The sequence below is a fragment of the Erpetoichthys calabaricus genome, chromosome 1, assembly GCF_900747795.2.
Source record: "Erpetoichthys calabaricus chromosome 1, fErpCal1.3, whole genome shotgun sequence".
Taxonomy (NCBI): Eukaryota; Metazoa; Chordata; class Cladistia; order Polypteriformes; family Polypteridae; genus Erpetoichthys; species Erpetoichthys calabaricus.
The window spans coordinates 313,203,441-313,223,249 of record NC_041394.2 but is presented as its reverse complement, the minus strand read 5'-3'; the positions used below and the strand labels follow the sequence as shown (position 1 = coordinate 313,223,249).

General features: G+C 40.1%; 1 protein-coding gene across 1 annotated transcript in view; it reads left to right on the top strand.

Moving 5' to 3' along the window:
• Positions 1 to 19,642, top strand: part of ttc41 (tetratricopeptide repeat domain 41) — a 106,380-nt gene extending 86,738 nt beyond the window's left edge. Inside the window, exons 12-16 of the mRNA XM_028817489.2 lie at positions 1,302 to 1,449; positions 4,814 to 4,963; positions 8,556 to 8,689; positions 17,624 to 17,750; positions 17,843 to 19,642. Of these exons, the coding sequence (XP_028673322.1) occupies positions 1,302 to 1,449; positions 4,814 to 4,963; positions 8,556 to 8,689; positions 17,624 to 17,750; positions 17,843 to 18,287 (1,004 nt within the window). The 3' untranslated portion in view covers positions 18,288 to 19,642. The remainder of the gene's footprint in view (positions 1 to 1,301; positions 1,450 to 4,813; positions 4,964 to 8,555; positions 8,690 to 17,623; positions 17,751 to 17,842) is intronic.
• The last annotated feature ends 167 nt before the right edge of the window (positions 19,643 to 19,809 follow it).

The window sequence follows — 19,809 nt, the reverse complement described above, 5'->3', positions numbered from 1 at the left end:
TTATATACAGTATGTGTTACCTGAAATAAATGCATCTGTTTCTGATACTTTGGGAGTATTCAGTGTTAGACATGGAGAGAGAGCAGAAGAATTGCTTCCCATTTACAATATGTTACAGAGTACCTTTTATTTTACTATTGCTATTGTTATTTGTAAATGTGCAGAGTATCTGCAGCCTTACCACTGAGAAGAGTGCTATATAAGAATAAATTAAACTGAGCTGAACTGAACATGTTTGTTTTATTGAGTGGTTTTACAGTACTGCTCTTTATATTCTGTAGGTTTATTAGAGAATAAATCAGGATACTGTGAAATCTTATACAATTAATAATAATAATAATACATTGTATTTATATAGCACCTTTCCAATGCGCAAGGCACTTACAGAATATAAGAAAGAATGGCAGGGTATACAGTATAGAGCATTGTACAAACCAGATAAATAAATAAAGAAAATTACGACAGTAAATTCAGAGAAAAAAAAACGCCTAACAGACAACATAATTGATGGTCTCGCACACACACACACACGCACACGCACACACACACACACACACACACACACACACACACAGGTTACATGAGCATCTTGACAGAGAAGTAAACTGAGAGAAGGGTAATAAAGTCAAGCCTGAACAGATGAGTTTTGAGTTGTTTTTTAAAAGAATTCATGGAGTCAGCTGACCTGATTAATTTCGGTAGGTCATTCCAGAGTCTGGGCGCTATACAGCTAAAGGCCCTGTCACCCATGGAGTGTAGATTAGTAGTGCCATACTGCTATATAACGATATAAATATATTAATGCTTTTAAAACAAATACATTTAACTAAACATTTCTAAAAAAAATGCTTCAAAAGATAATGTTACATGGAATATCACATCAATTTCTCAAACTATGATTGTCAATATAGTTAAACATTCTTTGAGATAGAGATTTGATAAAGTTTCTCCATTAATATTCCTTCAATTTCACTACTGTTCATTTCATCTTCTTGTTTCCACTCAGAGCCTGAGACTGTACTGAGCCCTGGGTAGAATGACAGGCTATCACAGGATACACTCACGCACACGCACACATACCAGGCTAGTTCAGAATCACTCATCAGCCTGATGGCATGTCTTTGGACGGTGAGGGGATTCTGAAATCACTGGGATTAAACAGCATGAAACATGCAAACCACACAGAAGGCTCCCTGGCTGAAAATGGAAAAGGGACCTGTGGGGACATCACCTTTACTACTGCTTGATTGTTAAAACTGTAGAAATCTATTTAAATGGACACACTGAATTTTATTTTTTAGGTGAAGTGCTGAGGAAAATGGGTGAAATTGCTGTTAAGGAAAACTCAGTAAATGTGCATGAGATTCTGGAGGAGATCTCTAGGAATCCAAGTATACGCATTCACCCATGTGGAGAAGCTACAGAGAAATTAATTTGTGGATTTCACAAGTAAGGAAAAATCTCCATTGTTATTAATTTATCTCTTTATTATTTTACAGTCCACATTTTGATAATAAGTTGGTCAGTAACTTGCTAGGTTTTCTGTCTTTTAATTCTTCCACCACTTTCAATTTAATTTCCTGTTTTTCCACTCCAGCTGGATATTTGGCATACAACACATTTTCTCATGGAGTTGTGGTGCAGCTGGTACCATTGTTGCCTCACATCTTCAGGAGACTGGTAGTTATCTGTGTTGAATTTTCCTGTTCTCCAGGTACTCATATTTCCTTCTAAAAGTCATGCAGGTTATGTTAAATAGTAACTCTAAGGTGGTCAGGTTTACATGAGTGTGGCTGTAGTTCCTGTCTTGTGGGCTATGCATCTTCTATAGCCTCTGGCTCCCCACCAGTCTATAAATCAATTAAGTGTCCTTTACAGATGGATAGGTGAATGGATTTGCTTCTCCCAGGTAATAATCATCATTTTAGCATCATCACATGTCAATTGATCCCAATTGTGTCTGCCTTTTAAACCCAGGTGTGCTGCCATATGTGTGTCCTTCTTGACAGTCATAAAAACCTAGTAGTGCTATTTAGCAAGTTTTTTTTTATTTTTATTTATTAAAATAAAAAAATGAATCTTATCTGTGAACCCAAATATACAAACTGTTATGATATTGTAAGTTTGAAATGTCCTGTTAAGTATTTTAGAAGTTTTTCATTTAATAGTTATTTCAGTATTTTGAGTATACAGCTTTTATCCATTGTTTTTGTAAAACATCATTTTGGTTTTGGTTGCCACCTTCTGACGAGCAGAGGTCATATCAATTGATGCCAGAATGCCAACATTTATGATATGCTACTTTTGGTTTTGCGCTGCTTGCGCACCCATGTTTTTGGATTTTGAAAAAGCAAATACTTGCAGCACCTAGTCACAGCTTTTCACAAGATTTTATGACTTTTTCTGTTTTTTGGTAAAACATCTGGGGTTTGAGACTTGGCAGTAATTCCAGGCAACTGTTTTTTTGCAGTCATATCCACCACAAACACATACAGATTTGCACAGTCATGAGCCACAGGACTCCCAAGGCATGCAAAGTGCCTGCTCAAGGTTGTGACTGTGTGTGCATAGCAAATATGAGCGCAAGAAACATTACTGGGTGAAGCAGCTACTTTAATTGAAGAAGCTTTGAATTCCTCATTCTCTCAGAAGTCTGCATCTTACGCATCTGCTGTAAAACTGGCACTTGATGGGTGAAGATTTAACAACAATAACAACAACATTTATTTATATAGCACATTTTCATACAAAAAGTAGCTCAAAGTGCTTTCTTTACATAATGAAGAAAAGAAAAATAATAGACAAAATAAGAAATTAAAATAAGACAACATTAGTTAACATAGAAAAGGAGTAAGGTCCGATGGCCAGGCATAGAATTATGTCCATTCTATGGATGATTCAGCAATCAAAAAACAGTAATCACTAGAGCTCAGCCTCTCAATTTTGATGAATGAAAGTGACAATTTTCATTTTAAGTTGTATTTCATGCTTTGTGTGGTGTCATGGAAGTAAATAAATGAAGAAATAACTTAAATAAATACATAAAAAATAAGCAGCAAAATGCATTTTGTGACACATTTAGTCATTTATGCTTACATATCATGTTGCTGTAATTTATTTATTTTCACATTTCACAATCCATTTATTTATTATATTTTCACTGAAATATTCCTCTACAAGAACAGAGCAGGACAAGGGAGAACAAGGGAGGACTGGATATATCAAAAGGAGAAAAATAATATAGTGTCGTTCAGTGCCATAAAACAATGCATACGTTTATTTCTTGAATAAATAGATGTTCTTGAAAACAATTATTTGCAACATTCATTCACCAGAGGGTGCCCTATGCACAGAAAAGTAAACTGTTTAGCCCTCTATACTGCTTGGCATCCATTCATGGAAACTTGGCTCAAGGAAAATGTGATTTCCCACATGATCACATTACAGGAAGGTAACCTTACCATCTAAAATTAAAACATGGCAAGATACATTTATTCTTTTTTATGTTATATAATTTTCAAATAGGCAGATACTTAAATGGTCTCTGCAGAAATACTCTTTAAAAACAGAAAGCTCTTTTAATAGTTTATGGTATTTTTTTAAATTTAAGCTGGTAATTCTCAAATTCAGTCCTTGGACGCCCCTGTCATTGCTGATTTTCTTCCTAATCATTTTATTACTAAACCAATTAAGGTAGCCTTTTCCCTTTTTTATGATTTTTGTGTCAGTCCATAAATTAGGAATTAATTACTGTAAATTTGTACTTATTAAAGCAAGTGGGAAATACAAATGTAGATTCCCTTTAGCATTCTGTGTTGTTTGTACAGGTATCTGCTCAGCTTGCAATTACTTGTCAGTACTTGCATTATTACAGCACACGTCACAAAAAGAAAGTAAAGTATAAAGTAGAGAACGGAATTGAATTGAAAATGACAAAACAGAAACACTGCGGTGGGTTGGCACCCTGCCCGGGATTGGTTCCTGCCTTGTGCCCTGTGTTGGCTGGGATTGGCTCCAGCAGACCCCCGTGACCCTGTGTTCGGATTCAGCAGGTTGGAAAATGGATGGATGGATGATTACAATGCCGTGTAGTAGTGTTGCTGGCATGATTTCAGATTCACAATGAAGCAGACACTGACTACTTCCTTGTAAGCACATAATTATTTATGTTCATTTGTGAAAAGACAATATCATATCTGTGAGGAAACAGCGAGTGTGGCCATTGCTTAGGCATGTAAGAACTTATAAAAGGACAAGTGTGATATTTATGTAGCTTTCTGAATTTACTATAGATAATCGAGCAATAGTGATCCCTAAGAAACCAAAACCAAAAACTAGGGGGCCTGAGCACAAGAATGTAGGCATTGACATGAGATGTCACAATCTTTATAAGGACAGAGGATTCCGTTGTTTCTTGTCTTAGCTTTAAGCAATTTTTAAAAACATTTTTTAGTTTTAAGAATTGCCAAGTTTATTAAAAAAATTGACAAAAAGACTTTCTGACCCCCTTTTTGAGTATGTGTTTTGTTTGCATTTAGTTGTTTTGTTGGCCTTTCTGGTTTCTAACATTTGCCTCTCCTTGTTGAGATAAATGTCTGGCTTCTTGATGTTTGTTCTATACCACTCAACTAAAAATAAAACCTAATGAATAATTATCTTACTCATTAATAATAATAATGATACATTTTATTTATTTATTTATGACAGTCACAACAAATTCTAAAATACAAATTCCAAATTGAATCACTATGTTTATTAACAACTATTATTTATTCTGAGTAGTTCTTTTTTATTCATATCAAGTTTTCTTCAGCTTTTCTTTCAGGAAGTTTTCTGTAGCAGAATCCTGCTTTAATGAAGCGCTTACACTCAGGAAATGCTGGTATGGCCAGGACCACCCCCTGGTGGCTGACATAGAAGAATGTCTGGCAGATCAGTTTCTTTATTCAAAGGCTGACTTCAGGTAAGTAAAACTGCAAATAAAGACACCACTAAGAAAAGAGTTCTTTGGGTTTTATCTGATTTAAGAGCCATAAACTCTGTTGTCTGATAGCACTTCAAAAAAGGATTTCAGTTTATTATACTGAGGGAAAGTATAATAAACTGAATACCTTGGTGACTTGTGGTTCAAATCCCAGCCTATCTACAATTTGTGCATTGCCAATTCAGTTGTGGTTGATTTGTGTCTTATATGTGATGTTGTCCATCTTCGTCCATCCAGTTTCATGACCCGCTTATCCAGGGCAGGGTCTTGGTGGAAGCAGAAGAAAGAAGCAAGTTATAAAATAGTCACTCCCAGCAGCTTCACTTTGATTTAGTAAACCGGAACAAAAAGAACAGTGACTTGAAATTAATGTTTGGTATACAGTAAGTTGTTTACTTACAGTGCTGTGAAAAAGTATTTGCCCCTTCATAATTTCTTCTATTTTTGTGTATTCATAACACTTAATTGTTTTTGCTCTCGAAACAAATTTAGTATAATACAAAAGACAACCCGAGTAAACACAATACACAGTTTTTAAATGATGATTTGAAGGAAAAAAGTTTATCAATACCTATATCGCTCATGTGAAAATTTAATCTGCTCCTTAGTCACTTAATCAACCAATGAACCAAATTGAAATGATAGACTAAACACACCCAACCTTGATTGATACCATGCCTATGGAGTCTAAACATCACTTTAATACAGGGAGATTCACTCGAAAGAGGCCCTGAATATTCTGTAATAACTCTTGCTACGACGAAGCAATCTGAACGAAACAATTTGCAATGTGTTCCTCAGTATATGGAGCTTCGAACAAGCCAGGACACACCTGCGTCGGAGCAATGACGTAGGCACCGGACAGCCATTACGACGTTTAACATCCATTTGAGATAGAGATAGAGATAGATCTTTATTGTCATTGTCACTTTTACAAAGGAACAACGAAATTGAATTTGCAACTTCTGGGTGGATACTGCCCATACCCCTTCACTCAGTCACTCAACTTCTCATCAGGATGGTGGTGTACAGTATTGAGCAGCACGTCTTCATGGTGTGAACCTATTGGGTCACCAATTCGTTTAAGCAATTTCAGAATCAACTGGATGATCGTGAGTTAACAGAAGGTTACTTCCAGCAAGATGGAGCAACGTGTCACACATCGGCAAGGAGCATGGCAGAAATTGAGTCCTTCTTCAGTAACATTGAAATTTCAAAGGGGCTTTGGCCACCACGGTTGCCGGATCTGACACCACCAGACTTCTTCCTTTGGGGTATGCTCAAAGGAAAAGTCTATCAGAACAAGCCTCGCACTGTGGAAGATTAGAAGGAAAACATCCAACGTGAAATTGCTGCTATTCCACCCGAGACGCTTGCCGATATGTTCAGGAACATGGAGCGTCAGGTCGAAATGTGTCTGGGGTCTGCAGAAAACAGAAACCATTTTCAGCATCACATGTAATGCAATTGATTACACATACGTCAAGGTATACTGTATATCGTATTTTTGGTTCAGATTGCTTCATCCTAACGAGAGTTACAACAGAATATTCAGGGCCTCTTTTGATTGACTCATTCTGTAGAACATGTACAACAATGTGAAATTGGCTAAAAGGTCTCAACAAGCAGCACACTATGCCTTGTACAAAAGAAATTCCGGGAGATCTGAGAAAGAAAGTTACTGACATATATCAGTCAGGACAGGGTTACAAAGCAATTTCTAAAACTGTGGGACCAAATGAAGAAATCTGACCAGGAGTGGACAGCTTAGCAAAATTACTCCCAAGAGTGCGTAGAAAACTAATTTCAGAAGATCACAGAAAAACCCAAAAGAACATCCAAGGAACTGCAGGCCTCAATTCAGCTCAATTAATGTCAGCATTCATGATTCTACCGTTAAAAAGACAGTGGGCAAAAATGGTCCCTATGGGAAAGATGCAAAGCAAAAAACTGCTAAACATGAGGAACATGAAGGCTCATCTAACATTTGCCAAAAACACCTTGATATTCCCGAAAATGTTTGGAATAATGTTCTGTGGAGTGACGAGTTAAAAGTGGAACTTTTTGGAAGACATGGGTCCCGTTACGTCTGGCATAAAGCAAATGCAACTTTGCACAATAACAACATCATCCCCACAATCAAACATGGTGGTGGCAGTGTGATCATCACCTGTCCTGACTATGATTCTTGTTTTGTTGTATTTTGAAATTTCTTGTGATTGATCAGTTCCCACTAGTCTTTAGGCTTTGACTGTGGTTTATATATACCGTACATCCTTTCCTGCTCTTAAAAATTATCAACATTATACTCTTTTGAAAAGAAAGATGTTCTTTAATGACCTAAAACATTTACCATAACATGCTATATAGGCACTTAAAACAATGTTAGGATGCTGGTTTCCAACGAGATGGAATCCTGCCTTAATCATTTTAGTCACTTTGCTGTGATACCATTTCTAAAACAATTGATTTAACTGTGATAGACTAACAAATTAAGTGAAGTAAAATGATCTGCGCTGAAAAAAGCAATTTGGGCTTTTACCATTGAAAAAAGTCATTTTAGCTCTAACAACAATCACTGCAGGCACCTTTTACAATATTTACATAGAGACAGAGATCCAAGATGGTGTAAAACTACATTTTGAGTTTCTTCAGATATTGTGAAAAAGAGATACAACATCTTGAAATCACAAGTTACAGAAAAAGAATCATAATAATTACATTTCTCAACACCATGTGAGTGGACTGATAGGAGATCAACACGATCTCCCTAAATTGTTATACTGTATAGCAGCAGATAATATAAACATAGGACATATGACTCAATATGGATGACAGAGTAAATTCTCCCATAAAGTCTCAAAAACTGTCTGCTCGTATAAGTAAAATGGGACACTAGGGTGTAACTCTTTCAGTGACCAATTGGGTGTACTGTGGAAAAGGTGCTCAGAAGTGTTATATGAAATATCTAACCCTGGAAGTGATTGTGGGGACAGTCTGTAATAATCTCTGGGTAGTTTAAAATACCATTACCTAATTGAGTATAGAGTCTCAGGGTTGTAGGGGTAAAGGCTCAAATATTAGGGAGGGAGGATGGCCAGAGAATTATGGAAGAAGGAGTACATGATGTGAGAAGGAGATAATTTATTCTGTTGTTTATTAATGGTGTGAAATTGGGGGAGGCCAATATCATAGATGTCCAAAATGGTTATGGAGTTTTGTTTTTGTACAGTTTGCATTTTGTGTGCTACATACTGTCCTTTTGTCTGAGGAAATTCTAAGAATTTGAGTGACTTCTTTCTATTATAATATATGAATATATTACTTAATAATTATATATTGTAATGTGGGGACTCTGGGCCAGGCTACTGAAAAGAGTGCCACATAAGAGTGTATTGGCCCTAATTTAAAGCCAGTATACCAAAACATGCCTCTGAACTCAGCATCTTCAGCATATTGCGTAGAGGGCTATTATTTCAGATTTATTTAACTTGCAGTGGATAAATAGGTATTGACTTTTTGTAGCTCGCCCAGTTTAATTAGCTATTTGCTGTCTTTCTTATATTTCCAGCTCCAGCAGAAGATTGCTTCTAGAACTTTACAATCATGTGGTAAACGTTAAAGAACATGAAATGCGACACACTTCGTCTCCCCAGGCAGCATGGTTTTTAGGATGCAGCATAGCCACTTCTCTTATTAAATTAGGTAGGTGGTATCCGAGGCACGTTTGTGATATTTGTGTTAGACTTCTGCAGGTAAATCACAAGGTCACTGTTAACTTCTTAACAATGATTCAATGAATGACTTTTAACGAGAAATATGGAAAGAGTTGTAATATGTGTTTTTGGTTTGTAGGCCACTCGAATAAATTCATCAGCTTTATAATCAAATGTAATATAAAAATTGTCACTTGGAGTGATGGCTTTCCTGTGTAAAATGAATTGACTCAACACACTTAAAAAGGTTTGGGGCAGCCACCCGTATATTATTCCTAGCTGCAAAAGAGTCTTTAAATATAGAGATGTTCTCTATACCGAGTCCAAAACAGAACTGATGATGGTTTGTCAAAATGGTGGTTTTAAGGGATAGGACAGGAAGTGATGTAAGGGAACCGGAAGTGATGTTCTTCATTATTCAAAGTAGATGCCGGAAGTGATAATTTTCTAGGCGCCAGAATCGGATGTGGTATCTTTCTGGGTGCCGGAGCCGGAAGTGATGTCTTCTGTTCTAAATCAGACAGGTTTTCCCGCGGCTGGTCTGCAGAGATAACAGGAGAAAGTTTAGTGCACCCCACCACCCTCTGGCCTGGCGTGGAATTACCTTTACTTGGTCCATACAACGTCTTCCCCACACACATGTGTGACATGGGCCCCCGTCAGCCCAGACCCATTGGGTCGGGCGTACCGGTCCGAGAAGTCGTGGCATCGAGAAAGGGCATCGGCATTGGCGTGCAGTACACCACGGCGATAAACGACCGAATACTTATAAGGCTGCAGATCTAAAAACCACCTCGTGACGCGTGGATTGGACTCCCTATGCAAGGCCATCCACTGTAAAGGTGCATGGTCTGTCATAAGAGTGAATTCACGCCCCAAGAGGTAATATCTCAGCTGAGTAATTGCCCATTTAATAGCCAAAGCTTCCCGCTCCACTGCCGCATTCCTAGTTTCCCGATCCAGCAGTTTCCGACTCAGGTACATAATGGGGTGTTCAACTCCATCGACACTTTGGCTCAGCACAGCTCCAAGACCTGTGTCCGAAGCGTTCGTCTGGAGGATGAAAGGTATAGAAAAGTCAGGCGCTTTCAATATAGGAGCTGACGTAAGGGCCATTTTCAGGTCAATGAATGCAGTCTCTGATGTCTCATCCCATACCACATGATTAGGTTTCCCCTTCCTTGTGAGGTTTGTCAAGGGCGTTGCTCTCTCAGAAAAACGGGGTACAAACCGGCGATAGTAACCTGCTAAGCCGAGAAAGGCCTGAATCTGCCTCTTGTTCATCGGATGGGGCCAATTCAAAATGGCATCTATTTTAGAACACTGTGGTCTCACCATACCCCGGCCCACCAGATAGCCTAAATATTTCGCTTCGACCAACCCAAAGTAACATTTCTTCAGATTAATACGAAGACCAGCTTTTGCTAGTGACCGCAATACAGCTCGAACCTGCTGTAAGTGTTCCTCCCATGTGTTGGAATAGATAACAACGTCATCCAAGTAGGCAGCACTATATGAATTATGAGGATGGAGTACTTTGTCCACCAGACGCTAGAATGTCGCAGGTGCCCCATGTAATCCAAATGGGAGAACACGATACTGCCAGTGCCCACTAGGGGTGCTAAACGCTGTCTTTTCCTTAGAGGAGTCCGTTAAGGGAACCTGCCAGTACCCCTTAGTCATATCTAAAGTAGTCAAGAATTTGGAGTTACCTAGTCGCTCGAGGAGGTCGTCCACTCGCGGCATCAGATAGGCATCGAATTGGGAGACTTGGTTAAGCCAACGGAAGTCATTGCAAAACCTCCAACTTCCGTCAGGCTTACTGACCATGACAATAGGACTGGACCAGGGACTATAACTTTCCTCAATTGCACCTAGGTCAAGCATGCGTCTGATCTCCAGCTCCATTTCAGCCTTTTTTGCTTCGGGAATTCTGTATGGGCGTTCCCGGACTATAACCCCAGGTTTCGTCACAATGTCATGCACAATCGGGGAAGTCCGTCCTGGATTTTCACTTGTTGGCGAGTCAAATTATCTCCGAAATTAAGGTTTAACTTACGAGCAAAGAGAGAGCGGGGCTGTCCGGAGGAGGGCTCGAGATCCCTGTCCTTCCACGGTTTCAGCAGATTGACATGATAAATCCGCTCGCTTGGACGACGATTCGGTTGTTTCACCAAATAATCGACCAATCCCTTTCTCTCCTTAATTTCATAGGGGCCTGGCCAATGAGCCAGTAATTTAGAATGTGAGGTAGGAACTAAAACCATGACTCGATCTCCCGGGCGGAACTCCCGAAGAGACGTACCACGGTTATAGCATCGGACCTGGGCTGCTTGCACCTTTTCCATATGCGTTTTCACTATTGGTCTAATCTTTTCAAATCTATTGCGCAACTGTGCGATATATTCCAATACATTTATTGACGGGAGGGCCTCTTCCTCCCAGCCTTCTTTTAAAATGTCCAATATGCCCTGGGGTTGTTGTCCATATAGCAATTCAAAAGGTGAGAACCCCGTGGAGGCTTGAGGGACTTCCTGAAATGCAAAAAGGACGAGGGGGAGGAGCTGATCCCAGTTCCTTCCGTCCTTGTTGACTACCTTACGTAACATTTGCTTGAGAGTTTGATTGAACCTCTCTACAAGACCATCGGTTTGAGGATGATATACCGAGGTTTTTAAATGTTTTATTTGAAGTAGCTTAGCAGTCTCCCTGAACGTCTGCGAGATAAAAGGCATCCCTTGATCCGTCAGGATTTCTTTATGGATTCCGACATGCGCAAATACACCCACTAATTCCCGTGCAATAGCTTTTGTAGTAGCTGAGCGCAGTGGAACAGCTTCTGGAAACTGGGTAGCATAATCTACCAGAACCATTATATATTTATAACCTCTGGCTGAGGGTTCTAGGGGTCCTACTATATCGACCCCAATACGTTCAAAAGGGACATCTATTAAGGGTAATGGAACTAGAGGAGCACGGTCCTAGGAATCTGCCTCAATTGACACTCCGGACAGGATGTACAAAAGCGGCGGACGTCCTCATTAATTCCGGGCCAAAAGAATCTGAGCTTAATCCGCTCAAGTGTTTTTTCGGGTCCCAAAAGGGCTCCCAGTAGATGGGTATGTGCTAATTCACAGACTTGTCGCCAGTAAGTCCGTGGTATTAGTAACAGTGACCTCATTTTCCCCTCGTGATCAGCTACCCGATATAACAGATCATTATTTAACACAAAGCGAGGACCTGGTGGTATTGGATACAATGTGCGACTGCATTCTTTGCAAACTTAAGGGAGTCGTCGTTCCACTGCTCCCTTTTAAATGAAGCCGGGGTCTGCCTAAATTGAAACTGCAGGCGTGTGAGGGGATCGGATTCGACCTCAAGGGGCGGGTTTTCATCCCGAGTCGACTCCGTGCTTGATGATGACGTATGTGGCTGAGATGTCCCGGGTGTTTCCCCGTCATCCGCAGAAGTCGAACTCCGCTTCCCAGCCGGCTGTAAACACGAGGGCGCTGATTCTGCGTCCGTGACTAGACCTAGTGATTTTGGGAAAGAAGCGTCTGTGCTACCGCTTTTAATGTCTACCCAATCTCTGCCTAATATCACGGGGAAGGGAGGACTATCCATCACCGCCACCGTCAATTTTTTTAATACGCCGTCTTGACATATATAACACCTGGCGGATTTATAATGCCGGATGTCCCCGTGAATGCAGGTAATGCAGGTTTTAATCTTTAACCATTGTCGCGGTAGTACCAGATGGCGGGCAACAATAGAAATGTTACCGCCAGAATCAAATAAAGTTGTAGCTTTAATTCCATTAACTAACACTTCTCCCGTATGTGTAAAGGCCAGAGGGTTAGCGAGTGAACACCAAGCCTCCCCCCATATCACTCCGCAGACCCCGTCGTTGCTTTGCGGAGCCTGCTGACACGTCCCAGGTTCCACCCGAGTATGCCTCGCATTGTAGCTCCGAGACTCTATGTTAGGGACGCAAGTATGCCCGAGTTCACACAAGTCCCGTTCTGATACTCCCAAGCCGGTTTCTGCCCTGAGGAGTTCTATAGCCTCTGCTAGCAAGACAATATCAGTAAAGCCCCAGGCTGGCTGGGCGATTTTTCCAGGTAGGGCACGGGGCAACAAGGTGCAAGCTACCTGCTCCGCTATTAGATGGCTTGATTGTTTGTGTGGTTGTAACCACCTTACCACTTTAGCCCATAAAGCCATGGCCTGCTTTTTTACTGCTTGAACAGGTGTATAGGTCCAGGCCATTAGATTTTTCACCTGCCAGCCTGGGTTTTTCCCACCTTTATCAAAAGGCTTGCCTTTTGTGGGGTATTTAGGAGCAGTCCCCATACTCGAGAGACCATAATAAGTCCTTGATGTGTTCCCAAATGCACCAGGCTCTATCCTGTGGTTCCCGTTTCTACTTTTTCCCGGACCTTTAACAGGATGAGTGGTCGAAGCATCCTCAAGTCTTCCCTGACACGCCCCGACTGACCCCCACTCAGCAATCCGGGAGCGGTACTTACCCATCTGACTTTTCTTGCGTTGGAAGTAGTGTGTTGAGTCTTTGTTTCATTCTGACTTCCGTTCTCTCCAGGAGGTCACCATCCTGCCGACTACGCCACTGTAAAATGAATTGACTCAACACACTTAAAAAGGTTTGGGGCAGCCACCCGTATATTATTCCTAGCTGCAAAAGAGTCTTTAAATATAGAGATGTTCTCTATACCGAGTCCAAAACAGAACTGATGATGGTTTGTCAAAATGGTGGTTTTAAGGGATAGGACAGGAAGTGATGTAAGGGAACCGGAAGTGATGTTCTTCATTATTCAAAGTAGATGCCGGAAGTGATCATTTTCTAGGCGCCGAAACCGGATGTGATATTTTTCTGGGTGCCGGAACCGGAAGTGATGTCTTCTGTTCTAAATCAGACAGCGTTTCCCGCGGCTGGTCTGCAGAGATAACAGGAGAAAGTTTAGTGCACCCCGCCACCCTCTGGCTTGCGCGGAATTACCTTTACTTGGTCCATACAACGTCTTCCTAGTCGCACGTGTGTGACACCTGTTAACTTGCACTGTAATAAAACAATCTAGAAAATCAATGAACAGAGTTCCAGCCAATAATTACAACAAATACGTACTCCAGATTTTTTAGACTTCCTATAGGCCAATAGGCATTTCAAAAGTGCTTTCACAAACCTTTTCAATACTAATTTCATTTTAAATGCATGTCATTATAGTTAAATAAAATAGCCACTTATTGTTAATTTTTTGCTTATTAACAAATGTATTGACTACCGAAGGCTTTATACAAATTGAAGCATAGAAGTGCTAAACAAGTTTGGTTTCAGTGTCTGAGGGTCAGAAAGACTGCTAAGTATATTGCAGAAGAGAATGCTACATGCTTACAAATGCCAAACACCTACACACATGAAATAATAAAAAAGAAATTTTTTCACTAATGCACCATTTTAATTGCTTTCAAATACATTGATGTAGTATGTGTGACAAGTAGGATCAGATATTCCATTAAACGTGTTTCTAACTTCTGAGACTGACATTCTGCTTACTTTATTTCCATCATATGCATTTTGTTTTTAACCATAACATTATACAGTCAGTGAACACTTTACAAGGTAACCCTGCTCATTAATGCAAATAGTTTACTGCTTCAAACAGATGATTATGTGGCTGCAACTCAGAATGTAAAGTTTTCAGTTATGAGGTTTAGTTGTTTTCTAGCCAGGTATTAGAATGGGCATAGTGCATGACCTAATCAGCTTTGACTGTGGTATGATTGTTGGTGTGAGACATACTGCACTGGTTCCAGCATCCCAGAAACAATTATCCTTGTGGGATTTTCATGCACTATAGTCTCAAGTTTACAGAGAATGTTCCCATAAGCAAAAAACATTCAGTGAGCAGCAGTTCCATGGATAAAATCACCTTATTAATGGGAGCAGTAAATGGGGAATGGCCAGACTTGTTTAAGCTAACAGAAAGAACACAATTGTTAGCTGACAGTTGTTCTTAACAGTGCCACTCAAAGATACTGTACATCTCTGAATGTGCTGGACATTGAAGCAGTTGGTATTCTGCAGCAGAATCTCAAATTAGATTCCACTCCATGAGTCTTTAATGTGTTTATAATCACCAAAACTGGACTACTGAGGACTCAAAAAATGTTGTATGGTTGCACTAATATTGATTTTTGATATGACATGCAGATACTTTGGTAACATTTGCCATAAACATCATGGGTTCATTTATTCTTTCTGCCTTGTGCCAAGGAATAGGCTGACAGTGGAAGTGTAACAGTTTGTGAAATGTTTTCTTGGTGCACATTAGGCCTCTTTTTACCATGTACTGTACATATCATTTCAGTACCACAGCATACAGTACCTAAGCATTGATGCTGATTATGTTCATCTCTTTATATTGCAGTGTTCTCTTTGCAGATGGATGCTTCAGTAAGATAAGTAATTTCACAAAGCATGCATTGCCTCATGCTGGTTCAATAAACATGACAGTTATTTCAGCTTAGTATGTTGGCCTGCACAGTTCCAGATCTCATACCAATAAGGATAAGATGGAACAGGAGGTTCACAGCATGAATTGGGTTTCAAAATCTGATAAAAATGAGTAATGTTATGAAATCAGCATTGACTAAACACCTAAGAAATGTTTCCTTCACGTTGTTGAATCAGCAGTTTGAAGATTAAAAGCTATTAAGGGAAGGAAAGGGAGTCTTACCCAGTACTAGGTAGGAGTACCTAATAAAGTGGCAACTAAATGTATATTTTCAGATGTTATGACATCAAGCGTCGTTGATGATCAGACTACATTAGAACTGCTAAAACATATATATTACTAAACCTACAAAATGTAGTTCAGGGTTACTGCGTCTGGGAACTAGCCTTCATTATGGTGGCAGTGCATTGCAGCACACAACACAAATGCTCACTCATCCTGAGTAAATTCAACTAATTCTTCAAGAACATCTTTTGGGAAGCATAGGGAAAACTTGGGAGGAAAAAACACACAGATGCTGTGAAAATAGAAAAAAGTCATGCAGTGGAGTTGAAGATGAACACGGAGCCAGCAAAATTATACTTTAAAGTTCAATACCCTAGCCACTTTGCAACATTGCTTTTGAAAATATTTATAAATGCAGGAAGCTATCTGTTTATTTTTTTACTCGAGTAAACTGAATTAAAATAAACAGCAATTTGAACCTTTAGTCTTTACTTATGTGTAGTAGAAAGGTATGGTGGACTGGACCATTATCTTGGGTCACTGCTTTTTGCAGATGATGTTGTCCTGTTTGCTTCATCAGGCCGTGATCTTCAGCTCTCTCTGGATCGGTTTGCAGCTGAGTGTGAAGCGGCTGGGATGGGAATCAGCACCTCCAAATCCGAGACCATGGTCCTCAGCCGGAAAAGGGTGGAGTGCCCTCTCAGGGTTGGGAGCGAGATCCTGCCTCAAGTGGAGGAGTTCAAGTATCTCGGGGTCTTGTTCACGAGTGAGGGAAGAATGGAGCGTGAGATCGACAGGCGGATCGGTACGGCGTCCGCAGTGATGCGGGCTCTGCATCGGTCTGTTGTGGTGAAAAAGGAGCTGAGCCGCAAGGCAAAGCTCTCAATTTACCAGTCGATCTATGTTCCTACCCTCACCTATGGTCATGAGCTATGGGTAGTGATCGAAAGAACGAGATCGCGAATACAAGCGACTGAAATGAGTTTCCTCCGCAGGGTGTCTGGGCTCTCCCTTAAAGATAGGGTGAGAAGCTCAGTCATCCGGGAGGGGCTCAGAGTAGAGCCGCTGCTCCTCCGCATCGAGAGAAGTTAGATGAGGTGGCTCGGGCATCTGATTAGGATGCCTCCTGGACGCCTCCCTCGTGAGGTGTTCCGGGCACGTCCAACCGGGAGGAGGCCCCGGGGAAGACCCAGGACACGCTGGAGGGACTGTGTCTCCCGGCTGGCCTGGGAACGCCTTGGGATTCTCCCGGAAGAGCTAGAAGAAGTGGCCGGAGAGAGGGAAGTCTGGGCATCTCTGCTCAAGCTGCTGCCCCCGCGACCCGACCTCGGATAAGTGGAAGAAGATGGATGGATGGATGGATAATCTCTCTCTGTTACCCTTGCTTCCCAAAGATATGTGTGTGTATTGACTATAGAATCCTAATTAGTTCTGCATGACGGGGGCACCAAGAAAACTCTGCACAGAAGAAACCCTGATGGAAATGAATCTTGTATAGTTTCTCCATTAAGAGGCTAAGCACTATTAATGCCATAGTTTACATACATTATAGCTGGTACTAAGTTACTCATTTCCTTGTATATTTTGGTAGATGTAATTAATATTAATTAATATTTTCATGCATTGCAAAACTAATTTATTTAATAAGATATAAAGAAATATACTGATACTTACATCTATTGCTAGGTGTGTTTTGTTTTACTGCACAATATTTGTGCAGCACTATAGCTTTTATAATCAAAGTGCACTATAAAAATCAATTGAACTGGGTTGAACTAAACTGGGACAGCACAGAAGCTGAATGATTGGCATTGCTGTCTTACAGCTCCAGAGTCCTGGTTTCCAATTCAAGGCCTGGCCACTGTCTATGTGCTGTCTATACATTCTCTCTCTCTGCCTCTGTGGGTTTTTTCCTCTGGGCACCCTAGTTTTTTGTCTGCATCACAACCTTGTGTATATTAGGTTAATTGTCGACTCTAAATTAGCTCTACTGCAATGAAGTAATGCTTCATACAGGGTTGGTTCCAGTCCTGTGCCCAGTGTTGCCAGGATAGTAACCAGATCCCCATGAACCTGAACTAAATAAATTGATTAGAAAAAGGAGAGATTGATGAATCAATTAAATTATCAGTTTCTAATATTTAACTCTTTGTTTGTTTTACTAGGAAAAGTGTTAAGGCATAATGGGCGTCTGCAGGAGAAACGAGAAGCAAAAGAACATTTGCAAAGAGCAGTGGATCTGCGAGTTGGACTACTTGGTCCAGACCACAGAATGACAAGAGAAGCGCTCTTGTGAGAATTTTCTACCTTGTCATTACTATTCAAACTACTACACTGCTTCACAATGATGCTTACCTCTATATATTTTTATGTTTTCCTTGCAGAATTTTGAAAAATGCTTGTGACAAATTGGGAAATGACATCAAACTACTAAACTTGAGAAGAAATAGTTTACCATCTTCTGAAAATAACACAGCCTCCAGTTCCTTTCCATATAATCCACAATCACGAGATATGAAAACTCCCAGTTTCTCTGTTGTTGCCTCATCATTAGAATGTCCAGTATCTCGTCCTGCATCATCAGCAATCCATTCTGAAAAGTGCTCCACCTTCAGGCCACTTACAACTTGCCTGACCACCATATCAGGGCCATTCAGCAGCATCACAAATTTGATGCCATCGGTTACACCAGATTTGCTAGATAGACATAACGTTATCCACAAATCAGCTTGGTACCATGTACCAGGAAGATACCCCACTCTTCAACAGATGTTTCCACCTAAAAGGCATCAGGTCAGAATAAATGCATGGATAAACACAAAATTATAACACTCAAGTGAATCTGACAAAAACATTCCAGATGTGTGTTTTTTTAATCAGTTTCAGCATTTCAGTGACGTACAGTGGCACACTAGTTAGGGCTGTTGACTTACAGCAGTCTCTGTGAAGCATAATCTTTCTGCACCCAGATGGACTTTCTATGGGTAGTACGGATTCTTCCTACCACTAAAAGACCTTAAAGTTAACTGGTAAAACTATATTAGTCCATTTTGGGTGTACATTATACCTTGCAATAGACTGATGAGCCATCCAGAATTGGTTTGTGCTGTGAGCCGGAGACTGCTAGGATAATTTCTAACTCAATACAGTGGAAAATGCAAGTTCAAACAATGTTTGGATATATATTCAGAAATTATGTGCTACATATTGTCCAGACTCTGGTGTACTGTAATTGTTTATCCTTAAAGCCTGTTTTGGGCTCAGATGAAAGTGAATTATGTTCCAAAATGACTCATCAAGCAATTACCATGTTTTAAGCACGTACAGATTAATGTTACTCTGTGACACATACTGTTATTCAGGAACAGGTCATTAGTCCATTATAAAATGTAAAGTTGCCTTTATAGTTTTAGAAACCTGGATTCAAATCCTAGCCAGGCTATGTATCTGTGTGGAGTTACCACATTCCCCATATGTCCGAATGTGTTTTCCTTTGGGTCAGTCAGTAAGTCATATTTTGGTTATTTCAACCACATCCCAAAGACAGGTAAGTTAGGTGAACCGACAGCTCTACATTGCTCTTCTGTGAGTAAATGTGGCTGTGTGCCACCTAATATCCAGATTGAATATTAGGTCATTATCACCCTAAAACTAGATTGGGTATGTTTCGTATCTAAATAGATAGACGGAAAATATATTTGAAAAAAATCACTCAGATTTTAATATGTGTAAATATATGTGGATTTCATTAACCTAAAAATATATATACTCACAACAGTAAAGCAGAGTCATTTACAGTGGTGTGAAAAACTATTTGCCCCCTTCCTGATTTCTTATTCTTTTGCATGTTTGTCACACAAAATGTTTCTGATCATCAAACACATTTAACCATTAGTCAAATATAACACAAGTAAACACAAAATGCAGTTTTTAAATGATGGTTTTTATTATTTAGGGAGAAAAAAAATCCAAACCTACATGGCCCTGTGTGAAAAAGTAATTGCCCCCTTGTTAAAAAATAACCTAACTGTGGTGTATCACACCTGAGTTCAATTTCCGTAGCCACCCCCAGGCCTGATTACTGCCACACCTGTTTCAATCAAGAAATCACTTAAATAGGAGCTGCCTGACACAGAGAAGTAGACCAAAAGCACCTCAAAAGCTAGACATCATGCCAAGATCCAAAGAAATTCAGGAACAAATGAGAACAGCAGTAATTGAGATCTATCAGTCTGGTAAAGGTTATAAAGCCATTTCTAAAGCTTTGGGACTCCAGCGAACCACAGTGAGAGCCATTATCCACAAATGGCAAAAACATGGAACAGTGGTGAACCTTCCCAGGAGTGGCCGG